This window comes from Mauremys reevesii, linkage group 3, assembly GCF_016161935.1.
Source record: "Mauremys reevesii isolate NIE-2019 linkage group 3, ASM1616193v1, whole genome shotgun sequence".
Lineage (NCBI taxonomy): Eukaryota > Metazoa > Chordata > Testudines > Geoemydidae > Mauremys > Mauremys reevesii.
Genome location: NC_052625.1, coordinates 194303756 through 194323379, shown reverse-complemented (window position 1 = coordinate 194323379; position 19624 = coordinate 194303756). Strand labels below are relative to the sequence as shown.

The following is a 19624-nucleotide window of genomic DNA, read 5'->3' as shown; positions in this document are numbered from 1 at the left end:
CCATCTGTAAAATGGGGCTAATGCGTCCCAATGAGACGGGGGTGTAAAATCACTAATGATTGCACAGTGCTCAAATATAATGGTTTGGCCCTCAGCACTAATATAGACAGACAGAAACACTTGTTCAACACCACTGAATGCAATGGGGATGCACAGGTGTAGCTGACCACAAAAACTGGGCTGCACTTCATTACTGGCAAAGGGATATCAGAAGGAAAGAATCTAGCTTGAGTCTGCTGGTCTGGCAGTTACAACAACCAACGCATCACTTGTAAAGTGAGAAAACTGGATCCTCATCCATTTGATCCATTTTTACAGAGTCATTTTTCAGAGTAGAACCAGGCTTATTAGAAGAAAAATTACATTCCTGGGAGCACGAAAAAACTTCAGGCACCCTCCTGCATGAGGGAGGAATTACTTTATTTAGAACCAAAGCATTACGAGGCCTCGAAGAGAAAAATAATTGTTTCTCAGTATAATGGCAGAGAACTGATTATCACCTTTGCTAGAAATATACAAGGTCATTTTAATGAATGCCTATTGCTTATTAACAAATGGGAAGACAAATGGTAATACTTCAGATTCAGGCCTCACATGCCACATAGCATGGTCTAGACCGATATTTAAGCTTGGTAAGAAGGTGTTGGGTACCACATGCCAGCTAACACATTTTAAGAGTATGTCTACCCAACAGCTGGTGTAATTCGCAGCACAAGTAGACATATACATGCACACTCTGCTCGAGCTAATGCCTAAAAGTAGCAATGTGGCCGCAGTGGTTTAGACAGCGACTCAGGCTAACTGCCCGAGTACCATCCTGCAGACCCCACGAGGACTTTTAGAATCAAGGCCTTCAGCAATTGCAGGCTTTGGCCAATAAATGTTAAAAGAGTAGTAAGATTAATACACAAGAACTTAGTCATGAAACATCTACAGTACCTGACACAAAAGCAAGGAAGTAAGTAAGCCAACTAACAGTACAAACCACAGGCACACCCATCCGCCGCTTCACCCTGCCACTACCACAGCTACCATACCTCACAGATCATAAACTTAACTCTGTCTGCCAGGGGATGCTAGCCTTCCAGCACCCCTTTTTACCAACGTATCCCCTACAACACACCAGACTACTGCTCAGCCTTCCCTTCTTCACCACACTACCCCTCTTAGCACTGTGAACTGGAGCAGTTTGATGTGTGGCCTCAGTCTCCGGACCTAGAGAATGATGGGAAATGGCATCTATTTTGAATTTCTCTGAGAAGATTTTATGTCTCACCCTCTGCTGACTGATAAACTTTCATTTTTTAAAAAACAGAGGCGAAAAGACTCTTAAAACCTATATATTTCTTTTAAAAACTACCTATTGTACAAAATCCACTCAAGATTCTCCTATCTGCCAATTTTTGGAAAGGTTGATACTGTGTCTCTTAAAAGATACCTGACAAAAAGCAGGGACAAATTTAGGTAGAGCCCAGTTTCACACAGTCCTTATTAAAAATGTATGAACGGAAGTCAGACAAAAACTACTGAGAACGGGCATAAAAACTGATGCTGAAATTTTGCATTGAAGGGTCACCTGCCTGTAAAGAAAAAAAAATGTATGTCCCATTTTAAGCCCATTTCAGAACTTAGACCTTAGTTCCTGCTGTACCACTGGGCAGACTAGTTCCTCCACTAATGATGGTTACTTGCTAGTTGTGGTTTGTCTTCCCAGGTAACACCAGCACATTCAATCTCCTCTGTCACTGCCTTCTGCCAGTTCTTCCTTGGCCACCTCACTTTCTTTTCCCTCTCTTAGGTACATCAGGGGTTAGGTTGCGTTAGTCGCTACTAACTATATGGCTTTTCCACACCCCTGAGCAACACAGCTGGATCCACTTAGCTCTTTAGTGTAGACCTGGCCTTACTCTTTTTTTTTAAATGAAAGCTGAGGCTCAAGAACAAGTGAGAGGTTTGTCTGTTTCCCCACTTCTCCTGGCTAATCCTTTGCACACCTCACTTTGAGAAACATTGAGCTAAACAGACAAAGGGGACTTCTGAAAGCTCAAGGGATTCTATAAGTAGAACCATAGAAGGGTAGAAATACCGGGCTGGGATCTCAAGAAGTCATCAGGTCCAGCCCCCTGCTCTGTGGCAGGACCCAGTGAACCGAGATCATCCCTGAAAGGTGTTTGTCTAACCTGTTCTTAACAACATCCAGTGGCAGGGATTCTACAACCTAGCTTGGAAGCTTATTCCAGAGCTTAACTACCTTTGTAGTTAGAAAGTTTTTTCTAATGTCTAACCTAAATCTTCCTTGCTGCAGATTAAGCCCATTGCTTCTTCTCATACCTTCAGTGGACATGGAGAACAATTGATCACTGTCCTCTTTATAGCAACCCTTAACTTTTTTGAATACTGTTATTAGTTCCCTCCCCCCCGGAGTCTTCTTTTCTCAAGATAGAGATGCCCAGTTTTTTAAATATTTCCTCATAGGTCAGGTTTTCTAAACTGTTGGTCATTTTTGTTGATCTCCTCTGCAATCTCTCCAGTTTGTCAACATCTTTCCTAAAGTGTGGTGCCCAGAATTGGATGCAGTACTCCTGCTGTGGCCTCACCAGTGATGAGTAGAGGGGGACAGTTACCTTCCATGTCTTAAAAATGACACTTCTGTTAATACACCCCAGAATGATAATAGCCTTTTTTGCAGCTGCGTCACATCGTTGACTCATATTCAGTTTGTGATCCACTATAACCCTGGGATTGTTTTCAACAGTACAACCACCTAGCCCATTATTCCCCATTTTGTAGTTGTGCATTTGATTTTTTCCTTCCTAAGTGAAGTATTTGCATTTGTCTTTATTGAATTTCATCTTATTGAATTCAAACCAATTCTGCAATTTGTCACTCATTTTGAATTCTAATCCTATCCTTCAAAGAGCTTTCAAGCCCTCCCAGCTTGGTGTCGTCTGCACATTTTATAAGCATACTCTCCACTCCATTATATAAGACATAAATGAAAATATTGACTAGTACCAGACTCAGGACTAACTCCTGCAGGATCCCGCTAGATATGCCTCCCAGTTTGACAGCAAACCAATGAACGATTGTACTCAAAGAGTAATTATCAACCAGTTGCGGACCCACCTTATAATAATTTTTTCTAGACCACATTTCCTAGTTTGCTTACGAGACTGTCACATGGGACTCAAAAGCTTTACTAAAAATCAAGATAAATTTCTGCTGTTCAGAAACAACTCTGTCATTGGCAGTTTGTACCTAAACCTGTGACTCATCGTATTTTTTTTTTAAATGGCACTATTTATTTTGCAAACCACAGTTTGTCCATTTTTAGCCTCCTGCCCATTTAATCCCACCTAGGCATTATAGCCCCTTGGCACTGGCATGTAGAACATCAATAGGAGCTTCTCTCTACCGTGGAATCTCTCATTGGAGCTATTGTCCAGAAGCTGGGTTGCATGATCCCTGCCTTTAGGATATAGGCCAAATTTTTCAAATGTGGGTGGCCTAAAATTAGGCAACTACATCCGTATTTAGACATTGAAATAAATGGCCTGATTTTCAGAACCCAATTGAATTGAAGGACCCAATCCTTGGCCTTACTAAAACCCCATTTAATGTATTTTAAATTACTGTTGCGAAAGAAAATAAACAGGATAAATTGGGGCAGAGGGAAAGAGTTTTTATTTCAGAAGTATGGGATTTAAAAACAACAGAAAAGAAATAAACAAGTGGAACTTGAAGTGGAATGAATTTGTTGCTGATACAGACAGGAAATAGCACACTCAAATATATGGGTATGTAGAGATATATTTTTATCTGAGTTTTCTTTGCAATGTGTTTTCTATTTAGGAAGTGTATCTAGATTTGCATCTGTTTCCAGAACTTGCTGCTAACAGTTAATAATGATGCCAAAACATACTTTAGTTCCAGCTTGAGACCAAATGATATTCATTTTTTGATTACTAATTTAGCATCTGATATTAATTAAGGATATTTTCCATAAGTGCCAGGCCTTTTCTGAAGAGCTAATTAAAATTATGTGAACTTAAACCGGAATAAGGTCTCATAGTCTGAACATTTTTGTAATGATTATTCTTACCAGCCTCTACTGGCTTTTGTAAATAGAATGGTAACTACTTGTAAGGACAATAGAGCAGCCAGAGTCCAGAAATGTAAAGGACCTTATCTTGCAACCCTTAGTTGTGAGAGTAGTATCACTAAAGTCAATGAACTACTCATGTGATGGCTCTAGGATTGGGCCCTCTTATCTTTTGTATATAGGCACATGTCCGTGTCTGTGTCCTCCTAGTGACTGACACTGTAGGCCTGATCCTATGCAGAACTGAGCTACACTTAGGGTATGTCCACACTACCCGCCGGATCGGCAGGTAGCGATCAATCTATCGGGGATCGATTCATCGCATCTCCTCTAGACGCGATAAATCGATCCCCGAACGTGCTCCCTGTCGACTCTGGAACTCCACCAGGGTGAGAGGTAGAAGCGGAGTCGACGGGGGAACCGCGGCCATTGATCCCGCGCCATGAGGACGGGAGGTAAGTCGATCTAAGATCATAGCTGAAGTTGCATATCTTAGATCGATCCTCCCCCACCCCCCCAGGGTAGACCAGGGCTAAGTTACACTTCCTTCCATTAAATTCAGCGCAACAGGGAGGGTGCTCAGCACCACAGGAGAGGCAGACAGCACTTTGTAAGAATACGCTGAAGACAACGCTCTTGTCTCCAAAAGCTTTACACTCTAAAGGGCACAACTCTGCAACCGTGACTCACATGCAGTAATGCCAACTCAATAAATCAAATCCTCTCTTGGTGTAAACAGGTGCAACTCCATTGACTTTTAGTGCAATTTTACCCATTGACACCAGTGCAAAATGTGACCTTTTATGAAGGTTGCAGAATTGGACCCTAACAAACCATCCCAACACCTGAGGTGTTGGGCTAGTATTTTTTATCTCCATTTTACAGATGGGGCAAGTGAAGAACCATTGAGACTAGACACTCTCCCACCCCCTGATTCAGAGTAGAACTTTTCAGCTGAAAAGCAAAACTGGAAAGGTGTTGGCTGAGAGATTAAAAAGAATGACTGATATTTATGATAGAAATGGAAGATAAGAGCTGAGACAATGATTCACACTTCCTCTGGCAGAAACAAGGACAGAACCTCGTCAGAGAGGAAGATAGGAGGGTACAGATGGAGGAGAATACCCCAAACTCCATTTTAAAGAGCAAGAGTAATAGGAGAGAAGTGTTTTACACAAAAAAAGGGAGACCCTCCATGCCTAATAATATAGGTTTTAGGGCTGACACAAAAGGAAGAGTCAGGAGGAAGATAAAAACAGGTGATGGCCTTTTGTTGGTCACTTGTGACTAGATCCACTCTACAGTGGGTGCAGAGTTCTTAAATTCTGCAGACATTCTGGTAAGTACTAAATGCAAAATTATTAGCATATTTGAAAAGCGAGGGGTGTTAGCGGTGATGGATTCTAGGGAGCAAATTGCAGTTGAGACTAGTTTAATATTTGGAACCTTTAAGTTTATTACTGCAGAGACTGAGACACAGGAGAGAGGTGTGTGAAAGAACCAGTTTCTGCAGTGAGTTTTAGGGATATAACAGAAGCTATAGAAAAAATTAAGATTAGGGTTAAAATCAGATTAGAGAGCCGAATTCAACAATTTAGTTTGGCACAAGGCCAGAGCAGTGCTGTGCAAAACCATCCTACGCAGACCTCAGTACCTGGATTCAGCCCCATTTTATCTCACACCCTCCCAGTGTTTCATCAGAACTGTTTTGGGGGTGTATGCAAACTTTCCACTGGAGCTTTTGGGGAAATTATTTTTCTCTACTTGGCTGCTTGCAGATTTTTTTTCAAGCTGCTGTTCAAAGTGTAATTCAGGTTTGAGCTGTATTCCATTGGGATGCATCACATGGTGGAAGTCACATGCCATTTCTCTGTCTCTAACTGGCTATGTCTATCTGATGAAATCAGGAAGGTCAGCTCAACAGGAATTATTTTCATCTGATTTACCAGTTAAGAGGCTATATTTCTTGTCCCTCTGAAAAACTCCATTGAAAAACATTTTCACCCAGTCCTAGCCCATGTCTTGCAGGCGTTAGGCTAATACAGTAATTACCTTCTGAAATTCCTATGGGAATGGTTATGTTTTTATACTTGTCCTGACCTAAGTATCACTCACTTTTACAGAGGGAAACTTATTTGTTTCACTGATATTAGACCTGTCTTGTTGCATCAGACTGAGGTGGAGGAATATTATTCCTGGACAGAGGCACAGACATTCTCCTGCACTTTTTGCACTATGTTTGGCCATTCCCTTTGAAAAACAGTCACAGTCAGCAAGGTCTTCAAAATTCAGGGCAAGGGGACATCATGAGTAAGCAAAAAGAAAAGAATTCTCTAGCTTGGGATTGCTTGGGCAAAAACAAAAAGTCACAGTGTCAGCACAAACATTGTGATACAAGACATCTGCGCTGCCAAACAAACTGTGGAAACAGAGGATGATTTCATCTATTGAGGCAGTAAATTGTCATCAGATGGGTGCAGCCAACCAGGCATCCTAAGAAGAATTGGTTTAGCAGCCTCAGCCATGAAGGACCTGCTTAGGGTCTGGAGCAAAAAGAAGGTGAAATTATATATAAAAGTACAGATTTATCAAGCCTGTGTACTTCCAACACTCTCACATGGGCTCTGAAACATGGACATTGCTTAAACAAGACATAAAGAGGCTGGAAGCATTTCATATGCATTGCCAGTGGTGACTACTGGGCATAAGGTGGTTAGATTTTTATCAGTAATAGTGATGTATTGTTGAGAACTGGCCTTGAGAGGACTGAAGTCATCATTGGTCACTGCTGGTTGTCCCTTTTTGGTCATATAACCTGCCTCGGAGATGAAGTCCCTGCACGTCAAGCCCTGAAGATTGGATGTGATCATACATGATTAACTTGGGTGTATCAGGTCAGTAATAATCCCATGGAGCTTTTAAACACCTGGCATAAAGCCAGACAACGTGGCCATGGACATTCAGCACTACGGACCCTCGCTATCGAAGCATACTGCTGTTGCGGTTCAATCCACTCCTACATCCTTTGAGTTTAGAGCCCAGCCTCTCCAAAGCATCCTCCCTCTGTATACCACGCGTACAGCCATTGGTGCCAGGGGGAGAGGCAGCAGAGCTGAACTTAACCCCTTGCTCACTGGGGAGTAGGTAATGCCTCTGACACACAACAAAGTTCTCCTTCAGAAGCAGAGACATCATTTGCACCAAACTATGTCTGCAGTGTTTTCAAGGGGCTGTAGCTGCACACAGAGGAGGCAGCTGCAGGGTGTGCTTTACTTCATCAACATTGTCCACCTTCCAGGCGGGCACTTTCACCTGCAAGCCTCATGGTATGATTGCTCAAAACTTTCTTTAATTGATCAAGCTCAGCTGGGACCAAGCAGAAATCAGGGAGCCCCACATCAGGGCTGAAGGCTGGAGTCCAGATCCCTGCAGGACATGCGGACGCTGTTGCCAATTGCAGAGTGTAGGATGCTTTGTCAGGTACTGAGATTGACGATACTGACATGGCAGCCATGACTGAGGATGAAGGGAAGGGGGGATGCCATGCTTAGATATCCCAGTGATGAGATGGATGGGTGAGGGGGATGAACTGAGGGATAGCCAAACTGAGGCAGAGAGTCAACAACATCTTTGAGACTAGGAAGAGGAAGCACAGTCTGATCCTTCGCACTGTGGTGGCTATAGATGTGGAGCTCCCACTTTAATGTCCGAATTGGACTGTGGCATACATGAAATACTCCTGCTTTCTGTACAGCATATTGGTACTGGCTGTAGAGGACCCACCAGAAGCTGATTCTCCTCTCAGGAGTACTTACGTTGAAGTCGGTGGACTAACACCTGTGTTTAAACAGCGCACTGTAATTAAGAGGGAGTTATGTGGAAGGTCCTTCTCTTGCTTGTCTTTGCCAATTGGCATCACATGCTTGTTACTGGAGGAGGTGCAACACGGAATGTCAGTATCAGCATCTGCACCAACAATGTGTCTCTCTCAGTTGGCAAGGGGCTAATGAAAGCGGTCACCGTCTGGGAAGTTAATGACACCACATGAACAATTTGCACTGTACGTCATTGATGGGTTAGCTGGGCTATCACTCTCCAACGCCTGGGCACCTCTGCTTTATGGCATCACCTGCCAAACAAGCATTGTGTTTAATACAAAAAACACCTCTTAACATCTGGACCTGGGGCGGCAGAACGTTGTGAAGGGTGTGGGTGGAGGGAAACCACCTCATGTGAATTCCTGCTGTGAGGCCAAGTGCCTGTGTTGTTCTGAAAACAGAGCAACATCAGCCCCAGCAAAGTCCCCAGGAAAAAGTAGCGTATGGGACCTAGGAGACTCTTGGGAGATGATAGCATGATGCACTGAGAAACACATGGCCCAGCCCAGGGCTATTTTAATTCCATGCCTGATGAAGTTCTGGCACATGCTACCCTTCTCAGTTGTGGAAGCAGAGGGCTTCCAAGAGCGGATGTTGGCTACAGCTTTGCATTTGCAAGTTCCAAGTTGCATTTTGTTTTTCTTGACAAAGGCTTTCCCAGAGCAGTGCACACTACCTGGACCAGTTGCCTTACTAGAGACATAGGGCTAACGATCAAAGCAATGATTACGTTTGAGAGTGGCTGCTAAGCCATCTATGGAATTGTCATCCAGCCACCTACCATTACCATATCGTAGCCGCTTATTATTTGTATTGTGGTAGCACCTAGGAGCCACATCACAGACCAGGACCCATTGTGCTTGGTGTTGTACAAACATGAGTGGGGCGGGAAGGGGTCACAGGTGAAGGCTCTGCCCCAGAGAGCTTACAAATCTAAATGCAAGACAAGATGGATACACGGTGGGTGAGGTAATATCTTTTGTTGGACCAATTTCTGTTTGAGAGACAAGCTTTCGAGCTGGCTCAGAGCTCATCTTCAGCTCTGGGAAACTTACTCAGAGTGTCACAGCTCAATACAAGGTGGAATAGATTATTTAGCTATGACACTCTGAGTAAGTTTCCCAGAGCTGAAGCAGAGCTCTGTGTAAGCTCGAAAGCTTGTCTCTCTCACCAAGTAAAGTTGGTCCAATAAAAGATATTGCTTCACCCCCCTTTTCTCTCTAATGTTCTGGGACCAACACGGCTACAATAACACTGCATACAAAGATGGATACAAACAGACAGATGGGGGAACACAAGGAAACTGTGAGGCAGTATCAGTCAGCATGATAAGCAGCCCGCCAGCAGCCTACCCATCGTCAGGTGTCCTGACAAAGGAGAGTTTGAAGTGACATAGCTCTGTGGATGTGTACGTCTTCCCAAGAGTGAGGGGAAGCATGGGAGAAAGCACAGAGCGCTTGTTTGAAAAATGTAACAAGTAGACAATGGAAGCTGGTGACATTGGAAGCTGGGGATTGGTCCTGCTTTGAGCAGGGGGTTGGACTAGATGACCTCCTGAGGTCCCATCTAACCCTGATATTCTATGATTCTATGACATAGGCCGATTGTAGGTGGGAGTCAACATTTCAGTAATGAAAAAGAGACCATAAGGAGGAGGGAGGCTGAGCCATGAAGGGCCTGGAAAGAAGCCAAGTACAGTAGCTTATGTTTGAGGCGATGGAGAAAGGGGCTACTCAGTGCTGGGAGTCTTCTGAGCAAAATTCAGGGGGGCAGTAGCCTAGCAGGCTGATTGACCAACACTTCTCTTTCCTCTTGATTCATGATGTTATATGGGGTGGTTCAGGTGTACAGTGGCAGCTTTCTCCATGTATCCTGCTTCATTATTGTTAAAATATATTCATATTACAGTACCACCTAGAGATTTCGACTGAGATCAGGCCGCATTTTGCTAGGCTTTACAATCTAAATAAACACAGGAAGTAGCAGAATTATCAGCCTCCCAGTTCTACAGATGGGGCACTGAAGCGCCAAGAGGCCAAAGTCACACAAGGAGTCTGTGACAGAACAGGGTATTGAATCCAGACCTTCTGAGTCAAGGGCCGGAGCCTTTACTCTCAGAACATCCTTTCCCTCAAAATTCAGATGTGGTATCGCCCTGTGCACTGCTACTCTCAGCTGTTTTTATGTGGCAGAACAACTGGTGTATTCAGATCTTTCTTTGTGCACAAAGATCATTTTCACCTGGGCAAATGGGAGTGGCCCCGATGATTCCCAGAGTACACATGCTCCTACATAGAAAACTCACTTTATTCTCTGAAACATCTGTGGTACTCTGCTGTGGTAAAGGCTATATTTTGCAGCTCAAGTGTGAGTTTCCTAATATGGCAAGACCTTAGTGTCTCCAGAACTGAGGCCAAGTCACTGTGCATGATGCAATTGGGGAACCCCACTAGAACTGCCACATCTGCTAGACCTTACAGGGTGATAACAGCACAGTCTAGTGGCGTGAGCAGAGGACTAGGAGCCAGGATCTTCCAGGTTCTGTTCCAGATCCACTGCCACTATGCATGCGCTTAATGATAGTTTTTATACTTAGGTGGTAATTTTCAGCTGAGTACTGTACAAACATTAATTCTGCCTCAAACCCTCTTTCCTTCCTGTCAGGTAGATTTATCGCATCTGCCATTGGCAGCACTTCGGCTTGGAGAGATTAAGGCCAAAATTTAAAAGTGTGGGAGATGACAGTCAAGTATGTATAATCAACGTATAGGCACCTAAACAGGTGGTCTGATTTTCATTTTCCCATTCATGGCACCCAGGTTTGAAAACAGTGACCCAAGTGATTTGCCCAAGGCCACCCAGTGAGTCAGTGGCAAATAGTATCAAAACTCAGGCTTCTGACTCCCAGTTGTAGACTGTACTTAACCCACTAACATTAAACCATTTCCTCCTCCCCCCCCCGCCCCAACTCACCTTCTTAGGGCCACTTCCCTGCTTTCTTGTGAAATGGGAATAACAACCTTCACCTATGTCACAAGGGGGCTCCATGGATTAATTTGTTTATATCTGTACATCTCTTTGAAAATGTAAAGAATTATGGGCTAGTTTAGTGAAGTTGTGTATCTGAATTCCTTCGTCAGCTTTGAAAATCCCCACCTAGCTCAGTAGCATTAATATTTGATGCAGCTTGACAGAGCAGAAAGTAGCAGTGCACTGAGACAGCAAACATCCTGCCCTGTATTATAGCTCTGCTGCCTTCGGTGCATCTAGGAGGACCCTCAACCCAACAGGCAAAACTCAAGACAGAGTGAAAGGTGCTTAGGTGGAAGGGTTGAGTAGTACTAGTGATAGAATTCCCTTTGGCTTTTGTCTAGCTGAAAGGTGGCAACCCTGGCCAGCCAGCACAGAGCTGCCAAGCCAGTAGGTACATACATTAGATCAAGAAGCCAATGAAGTGTACTTATTTAAAACAAAGCCTTGCCTCAAAAGAAAGACAATTCCCAGACAAAAGCTTTGTTAAGATGGAGGTCAGGTTTAAATGTATCAGTAATTTATGTGGGGTTAAGAGGAGGAAACCATACTGGAATGCTGTAGTTTAAAAAAAAAATCTGGAAACTATGAATGTCAAATCTAAGTCCTGGTCTACCCTGGGTGGAGGGGATCGATCTAAGTTACGCAACTTTAGAAACTCAGTGCCTTAGGGCTGCTCGTGGCCAACTTCTGAATTTCTTAGCCCCTTTCTGTTGTGCATATGAACTGGAGAAGTTTGGTTTAAGACAGCTTTATCTCTCTCTCTGAGAGCAGTTGAAGGCAACGGAAGATAATATGGATTGATCACTGTTACCTTTCACATCTAAAATGTTCTTTATATATTGTGACTGAACGTGAAAGTTTATCTTAAGCAGAGTTCTCCCCATGCTCTCTGTTTCCCACATTTTGTTCAACTTAATCTGCAGAAGAGCTTTTCTAAGATATTATTGGCTTGGTTTTGCCTCTGGTCTTTCTATCTCTAGCACTTTCCGTGAGTAGATCTCAAAGCATTTCACAAACATTAATTAATTAAACCTTGTCAGGCAGGTAACATACTAGAATGCCATGTGACAGGTGGCAAAACATAGGCAGAGAAATTAAGTGATTTGCTGAATGTCACACAGCAGCTCAGTGCCAGAGCCAGAAAATAACTCTGCTGTAAGGACTGTGTTGCATTCCCTCTCTGTAAGCAGCTGCAGCGATTGGATGAGAAGAGGATGCTTTCAAAACCTCCTTCTCTCCTCACTTGCAGTCATCCTGAACAATATTTCCATGACACTCCCCATCTCCAACTGGCCTGGGAAGGAGACATCCCAAGGCCTCTTGACATCGGGCCAATTCAGCTAATGTTTTCTTAGAGAATAATGGTTCAGCCCAGTAGTGCTGTAGTAACTAAGTACTATGCAGGCTAGATAGGGGGAGGGATAGCTCAGTGGTTTGAGCATTAGCCTGCTAAACCCAAGCTTGTGAGTTCAATCCTTGAGGGGGCCACTTAGGGATCTGGGGTAAAAATCAGTACTTGGGCCTGCTAGTGAAGGTAGGGGGCTGGACTCAATGACCTTTCAAGGTCCCTTCCAGTTCTAGGAGATTGGTATATCTCCTGTTGTTATAAAAACCCAGTCCCCTTCTTCCTTATCACTGCCCCCTGGGAGGATAAAAGCCAAATGCAAAGGCTTCCCTGTGGCAGGGCTGCCCAGAGGATTCAGGGGGCCTGGGGCAAAGCAATTTCAGGGGCCCCTTCCATAAAAAAGTTGCAATACTATAGAATATGATATTCTCATGGGGGCCCCTGCAGGGCCTGGGGCAAATTGACCCACTTGCTGCCCCCTGCCCTGCCAAGCAGGAAAAACTATTTTGAGGCTTTCTCTATATTCAAAGTTGAAACTGGTTAAAACTTTAAATCAGTTTAAAGACTGATCTCATTAAACTGGTGCAAAACCATGCATGGATGCGCTTCATCCAATTTAAATTTGGCTTATAGTGGTTTAGCTGAATTCAGCAAGGAATAGAGTTCAGGTTTGTGTCAAATTAAGAATGTCCGTTCATGGATTTGCATCAGTTTCACTAAATTGGTTGAACAATCACACCTTCCATTGCACCGGGGCAGCTTTGAATACAGACACAGGGTCACGTTTTCAGAAGTGACTTAGGCACTTTGGAGCCAACAGCCTTGGTCCACACGCACTTTTGAATGTTGGTTGAGGGTGTGACTTTTTACCAAGATAGTTATATGGGTACGATCCCTAGTATAGACACGGTTATACTGACATAAAGGTGCTTTATACTGGTATAGGTTCTTTCCCGTCCTGTACTGGAATAATCTATATCATAATAAACCCATTTATACTGCTATAATTGAATCCACACATGGGGAGGTTGTATTGCTTTAATTATATTGATATTGATAAAATTAACTGTACTGATATAGTTAAAGTGGTACAACTTTTGTGTGTAGACAAGACATAAGTCTCATTGAATGACAGTGGGACATAGGCTCCGAAGGCCCAGATCCTCAAAGATAATTTAAGCTCCCATTAGGAGTTAGGTGCTTAACTACCTTTGAGGATCTGGGCCTAAGTGTCTAAGACCATTTTGAAAATGGAGGTTCCTAAGTCATTTAAGCACTTTTGAAAATTTTACCCAAAGCCTGCTGCCAATAACAAGATGGTTTGGGCATCACTTAGGAAAATCACTTTATGCTCACTGTCATCAAGGTAACAGGGAAAAATTAACTTGGCTCCCTTTGCTTTGCCAGGAGAGTTTTCTTTCCATTGTTTGAGCTACACTGTGTATTTTGCCCTGCACAAGATGGCCTGACCTAAGAGAATCATATTGTTTTCCATGAAATTCACAAGCAGTCTACATGTTAAACTTCCCACTCAGCACAGTAGCGGCAGCTCCTGCTTCTACAGCTTCAGTCTTGTTGTCTTCCGCATAGTTCTTTCTGTGAAACCAAGGAGTTGCTTTCAGGCACCTTAGTACAGAATTAGGTGTGTCTGTTTACATTCAGGAGACAGAGAACTTCGTACTGGAGGGGGGAAGGAAAAAAACAAGGGCATTGGAAATGGAAAGAGATGGAGGTTGAAAATGCATGTTTAAGAGACAAAGATTATTTCAGTACTAGAACAGTACGTTTTTATTTGTTTACATTAGACATGAAGTCCTTTTATATATGCATGGAACAAGGAGGTACCTTTTCTACTCTTTTGTACTATACTGTTTAGCTAGAATAAGGAGAAACTTGTACTGAATTGGGAGTTTACGTTTTTGCCAAAAGCATAACAATTTGTAGGGTTTGATTTTTCCCTGAAAAAAAACCCCAAAACGCTTTAAGAACAAGGCCCTCAGTAACCAAAATATGTTTGTTTTTGTTTAAATCACTCAGCAGAGAAATCATCTCTTGTCCATTGTTAAAAGGGAGGTTTAAATCAAAGGAAAATTCTACATATTCTAAAATATACAGACAGCTCTTTGAAAGCAAAGCCAAACAAAACTTTAAGAGAGACCTTTTCCTTGATGCAGAAGTTTTGAGTTAGTTTACTGTGCCGAGCTCTAGTGGAAAGAACAGTCTGAAAAACAAATCTCAGATCTTGTTTTGGAGGCGGAAGTTGAGAAGAGCATTGTATTAATGGAGTATGAGACTCCTTCAGAGTTTCCAGGCTAAGTCTTAACTGCAGCAGCAGTAGAAACAAGCTTTAAAATTCATTGGGATTTCATTTTTCAATTTAACTTTTGGAGATCTAAGCAAGCTCCAGCCTGGCTACCCGAGAGCTTGATTCTCTCACTCTTATGTTGGGCGATCCTTTGTTTCACAAGTAGTCTTACTGAAAACACAGGGACTGTGTGTGGAATAAGTTACTACTCAGGGAGAGTAAAGGTGGCATGATCTGATCCAAATTAAGGGCTACTGCCAAATTCCGATCATATTTGCTAGTGAAAAAAATGTAAAGTAGCTTTAACAAAAGATGCCCTCAACATCTCTTCTGTTCCTGTTTTAAATGCCCCAATTCAGTCAGTGCATGATTCCCCCATGCTCCCTACATCCTCAGCCATCCAATTATTTGACTTAATACTCAAACTGGGATGTGGGTTGCTGCTCTGTTCTTCCACCGGTAATTCTGCCTCCTAGTCCTTACTATGCTCTTGGTTGAACTGCAGTGCAGCCTCCATCTCACTGTTTGGGGTCCATAATAAGTGGCTCATTCCTAAGCTAGATCCAGAACTACTCCTCCATCCCTCATCACATGTAACTTTCAGCAAGGCAGGCTCAGGTCTGCTCTTGAACTTTAAGTCTCCTTACACTGGAGCACATCAGACCTGCCAGCTCATAAATCCGGCTTTCCGTATGACCCAGTTACAACCAATATGGGCCAAAGGAAAACATAAGGCTGTTCCATCTGAATGCACCTTTTCTGGAGAGATTTACTTAACCAACCATTTATCATTTAACTACAATTTTGAAAACTATCTTAATTGACCACACATGTTATCAAACCAGAGGCTGCCTCCTGACCCCATACACACCCCTCACCCACCCCTCACCCACACAGTGTTTTTAGCAACACTTCAGAAAGAGCTAATTAAGCCCCTGCAAACCAATGCCATGACAGAAATAGTTCCTTCTGATTGATAAGAACATCAGTAAAAAAGCAATATTGAGGAGGGCAAGATTCCCCCCCCCCTTTTTTTTTGTGGCTTCATGTTTTGGTAGCCATAAGTCATTAGTGGTTTTTAATTTTTTTTTTTCTGAAACTGAAATAAGGGCTGAAAGGGTGGATTTGTCTTTTTTTTTTTTTTTTTTTTGGCTAATCTGAGGCATGCCGCCACATCTGAAGCCACTTGGCTCATTATGGATTTCATGGAAACTGATTCCCTGAAAGTGTTTCCATGTGTGTGTTCCCAATATATCCCATCCTCTTCTAAATGGGAGTACAAACTCGCGCACGAGCTGGAAATGGCTTCAGGATGTGACAGAAAAGTCATATGACTGCAGTGGCACTGTGTGTGGCCTTTTCTAAAAGACACCATGTCTTGTGTGTTGGCTTCCGTCCTACAGTAGATCCAGTTTCAAAGAGTCTCTTCCTTCCCGGTTTCTTAAACGTTCTTAATCAAGAACCAGCAAGGAATCCTCCGTCTCTCTTTCCACAAAAGGGAAGTGTATTATTTGAACAGGATACTAATAGAAAATTTGGCAAGGAAGAAAAAAAGAGGGGGTTTAAAGGTTGAAGTTACAGTGAAATTCCAAGATTTATTTTCCTCTTTGCACAGCATAGTTTCATTGCCTGTGCTTGAGGATCAGATGGAATTTGAGAGTTGTTAGCATGCAGTGGAAAAGTACAATTCATGACAACATGGGAAACAAATATTTATATTGGATTGTTAAGGCACATTTGTCTGAAATAATAAAATAAAATAATAATAATAATAAACTAGACTCCTAACCCCCATTGTATATTATCTTCCCATTCATGGGAGTTGCACAGAATTATTATACAGACACTCTCTATTGCTGTACATTAAAGATCTCAGCCCTGTGGCTTCGTTCTCCTGGTGTATACAGCTCTGTTTAGATTGCTATCCAAGAAATCCTCAAACATTCCCTGTAGTGCATTGTAGCCGGGGCTGGTGAAAAACTGCAGCAACTGAAATTCAAGTGGTGAAACTTTTGGGAAACTGAACAGGGTTTGCGTGTTTCACGTGTGAGTGACATCACAAAGTATTGGCCCTTTTTTTGCATAGCGTTGTAGATTTGCCAGACTTCTTGTGATATTTCCAAGAAGTATTATGTATGTTCTACTTCCATCAGACTGCACCGATTGCCTACATTAATAGATAGGTACAAGTAGTGATGAGCCCTTGTATAAGAACTTAGTTTCAAGAGGGTTTGATGATCTTCTGCACTTCCTGCCTTCAACTGCTGTGAGTGTTGCTGTGCACAGTTAACTGGTAAAGATAGGGTGACCAGATGTCCGATTTTATAGGGACAGTCCTGATATTTGGGACTTTATCTTATATAGGTGCCTATTACCCCCCAACCCCATCCCGATTTTTCACACTTGATCTCTGGTCACTCTAGTTAAAGAGTTGGTGCATTTCACAGGAAAAGCTGATATACTATGTTATTACAGTATCAGAGGGGTAGCTGTGTTAGTCTGGATCTGTAAAAAGCAATGAAGAGTCCTGTGGCACCTTATAGACTAACAGATGTATTGGAGCATAAGCTTTTATGGGTGAATACCCACTTCGTTGGATGCCACGAAGTGGGTATTCACCCACGAAAGCTCATGCTCCAAAACGTCTGTTAGTCTATAAGGTGCCACAGGATTCTTTGCTATGTTATTACAGTGGTGGGAGAAGTGCTTTATATGACAGACTCCATGTTATATATCTATAAGATCACATCATCCAGTGCAAAAATAGTGGGGAATAGTTATTTGTGGGGTATATTATATAAAAAAGACTAACAAATAACTTTTCGATGCATAAAAGTGTCAAGGCTTTTAAATTCTATTGTCTCAGCAGCCAGCTCTGTCCCAACATTAGAGAACATTGAAATTTCTAACAAGTCGAGCTGTCTGAGAATGAATCCCCCTCATCCCCAAAATATAACCAGTTCCTTCTCTCCACCATGATCACACAGGGCCAACATGTGGATTGTGGGGAAGATTACCAAGATGGGATAGTGAAAACTAGAGAAGACAGCAAGGAGCCTAATCAAGCGAGTTGAATGGGCAGCATTTGATGGCAGATGAAATTCATTCTTGACAAATGCAAGTGTAAACTACATTTACACAGTGTGCACTCTGTCCCCATCTAGGGGCTGGGCCTGTATAGAAAGGTTTAGGAGTCTCCTATATCCTTTGCACCAAGGTACTTTGAGCTACAGACCCATACGTTTAGAACCAGCGATCCCTGTTTCGATCCCTGCTGTCAGCAGTCCGGCCAGGGGTGTTGTTCTCAGTGAAAACCAGTGCACAGATATGCAACAGGGGGCAAAATAATTAAAATACATAAACAAATAGGAGTTCCTCTCTCTTCTTCCTGTGCAGCCACTGTAGCAGAAACATCCTGTTAAGGGAGTTGGGTGGGTAATGATAGAGCCTATGCTGGATTAAATGGGAAAGTGAAAAGACACTATTTTACCTGCTAAGCAACCTGCCAGATAAACCTGGAAATCACTCTCCTTTGTTGTATACTTGGTACTTTGATAGTTGATATTAGATGAACCAAAGTGCTTGGTGGCTACACAAAAAATCCAAGGAAAATATCTCTCTAATCTATCTATATAACTAAAGAACAGATGGCATTTTAATGTGCCACTCAGCTTGCCTAAGCCCCAAAACACACAAGTCAGTGTTTAAAAAAAAAAGTGAAATATCATCAAAATTCACATGCGAATAGAGGAAGTGCAAGGCCAGGAAGACGCTATGCAATGGAACAGCTGTGAAGGAGTTAAAATGTTCAGTTGAGTTTTGTTAGACTGCTGTGCTCAATAATATTACAGTTTAAATGGTCCCACCTAGGCTTTGAAGTTTACACCTCATTGAAGCGAATGGGGTAGCAGTTCACACCTCTACTGCTGCTATTGTTTGTCTGGGGACAGAGTTTTGGTGTAGAAAACTGATTTAAAAATGCAATTTGAAAATATTTAACACATATTAAGTAAAAATATATATTTATTTTTTGAATGCCCCAAACAACAAGGAGCTATTTGGCGCAGTTTGTTTAAACTAAGCTTTTCATGCACACAGGATAACTACAGGGTAACCCTAAGGAGTTTTACCCTAACAGCCCAATCCTGTAATCCCACTTGTGCGGATGGAACCATTTGCATTTCAATGGAATTCCAGGCCAGTTCACTTGTGGGGATCCGATTTCAGAATTGGGGCCTGTTTGAAAGGAGATACAAAAAGTGAGTAACAAACAGAGGGCTTGCAGAGAGGAGGACAAAGCTGGTTTGGTTTTGTTAGGATATCAATAAAACAAGATATTTAATTAAATCAGTATTCCACACAGGACACCTTCCTAACCATTATCAGTGAGCAGCTTATCGTGGGCATCTCTGCAGAAGTATGTTTTAAGAAGGGCAGGGGGGTAACCTTAGTTTTTTGTTTGGAGAATCCATTCCATACATAGGGAGCAGCATGGAAGACACAATGATGGTAACCCCAAAGCCAGGGCTTGATCCCACTCCCATTGACTTTAATGGGATTTGGCTCAAACCCCAAGTGAGTTCCATGTGATTTGGGGTTTTGTTTTTTTTTAATGAAAGTTGTGTGCAGCTCCAATAAAAATAAATGCACCTAATTAGTATTGTTATTAAAATATTTTTAGCTCACCTATAACAAGGCAGCTATGCATTGGTGTACACTGTGTCTCCATATTGGAGAAGGCTAAAAATGTTATTTTAAAAGTCTCTGGTTCCATAGAAGATGGGTTCTCAATTTGGAGGTTTCAAACAGGTTTCAGGGGGTCACAACAAGCTTCCCTTTCTTTATGAATAGATGGAAAGGGGAATCCCAGAACTTTACTTTGTTGTCAATTGGGCGTCACAGTATAGAAAAGGATGGAACAGAGAAAAAAAATTGTGGGGAGCATCTTTCCCCAATTCACT

At 42.5% G+C, this 19624-nt stretch overlaps 1 protein-coding gene and 1 long non-coding RNA gene across 9 annotated transcripts in view; one reads left to right on the top strand and one right to left on the bottom strand.

Annotated features, from left to right (window-relative positions):
* RUNX2 (RUNX family transcription factor 2) overlaps nt 1-19624 on the top strand; it is a 232972-nt gene that overhangs the window by 164684 nt on the left and 48664 nt on the right. Inside the window, exons 7-8 of one of the 8 annotated variants that reach the window (XM_039529528.1) lie at nt 10649-10729; nt 17651-17998. The exons of 4 other annotated variants lie outside the window; for them this stretch is intronic. In XM_039529528.1, coding sequence (XP_039385462.1) covers nt 10649-10707 — 59 coding nt within the window. In that variant the 3' untranslated portion in view covers nt 10708-10729; nt 17651-17998. Of the gene's footprint in view, nt 1-10644; nt 10730-17650; nt 17999-19624 lie in introns of those variants that run through there. 3 more of the 8 variants (XM_039529530.1, XR_005595948.1, XM_039529529.1) reach the window with 3 other exon arrangements.
* The window catches only part of LOC120400659, a 73025-nt gene continuing 66455 nt past the window's right edge, over nt 13055-19624 (bottom strand). The window contains exon 3 of the long non-coding RNA XR_005595951.1: nt 13055-14038. This is a non-coding gene — a long non-coding RNA (uncharacterized LOC120400659). The remainder of the gene's footprint in view (nt 14039-19624) is intronic.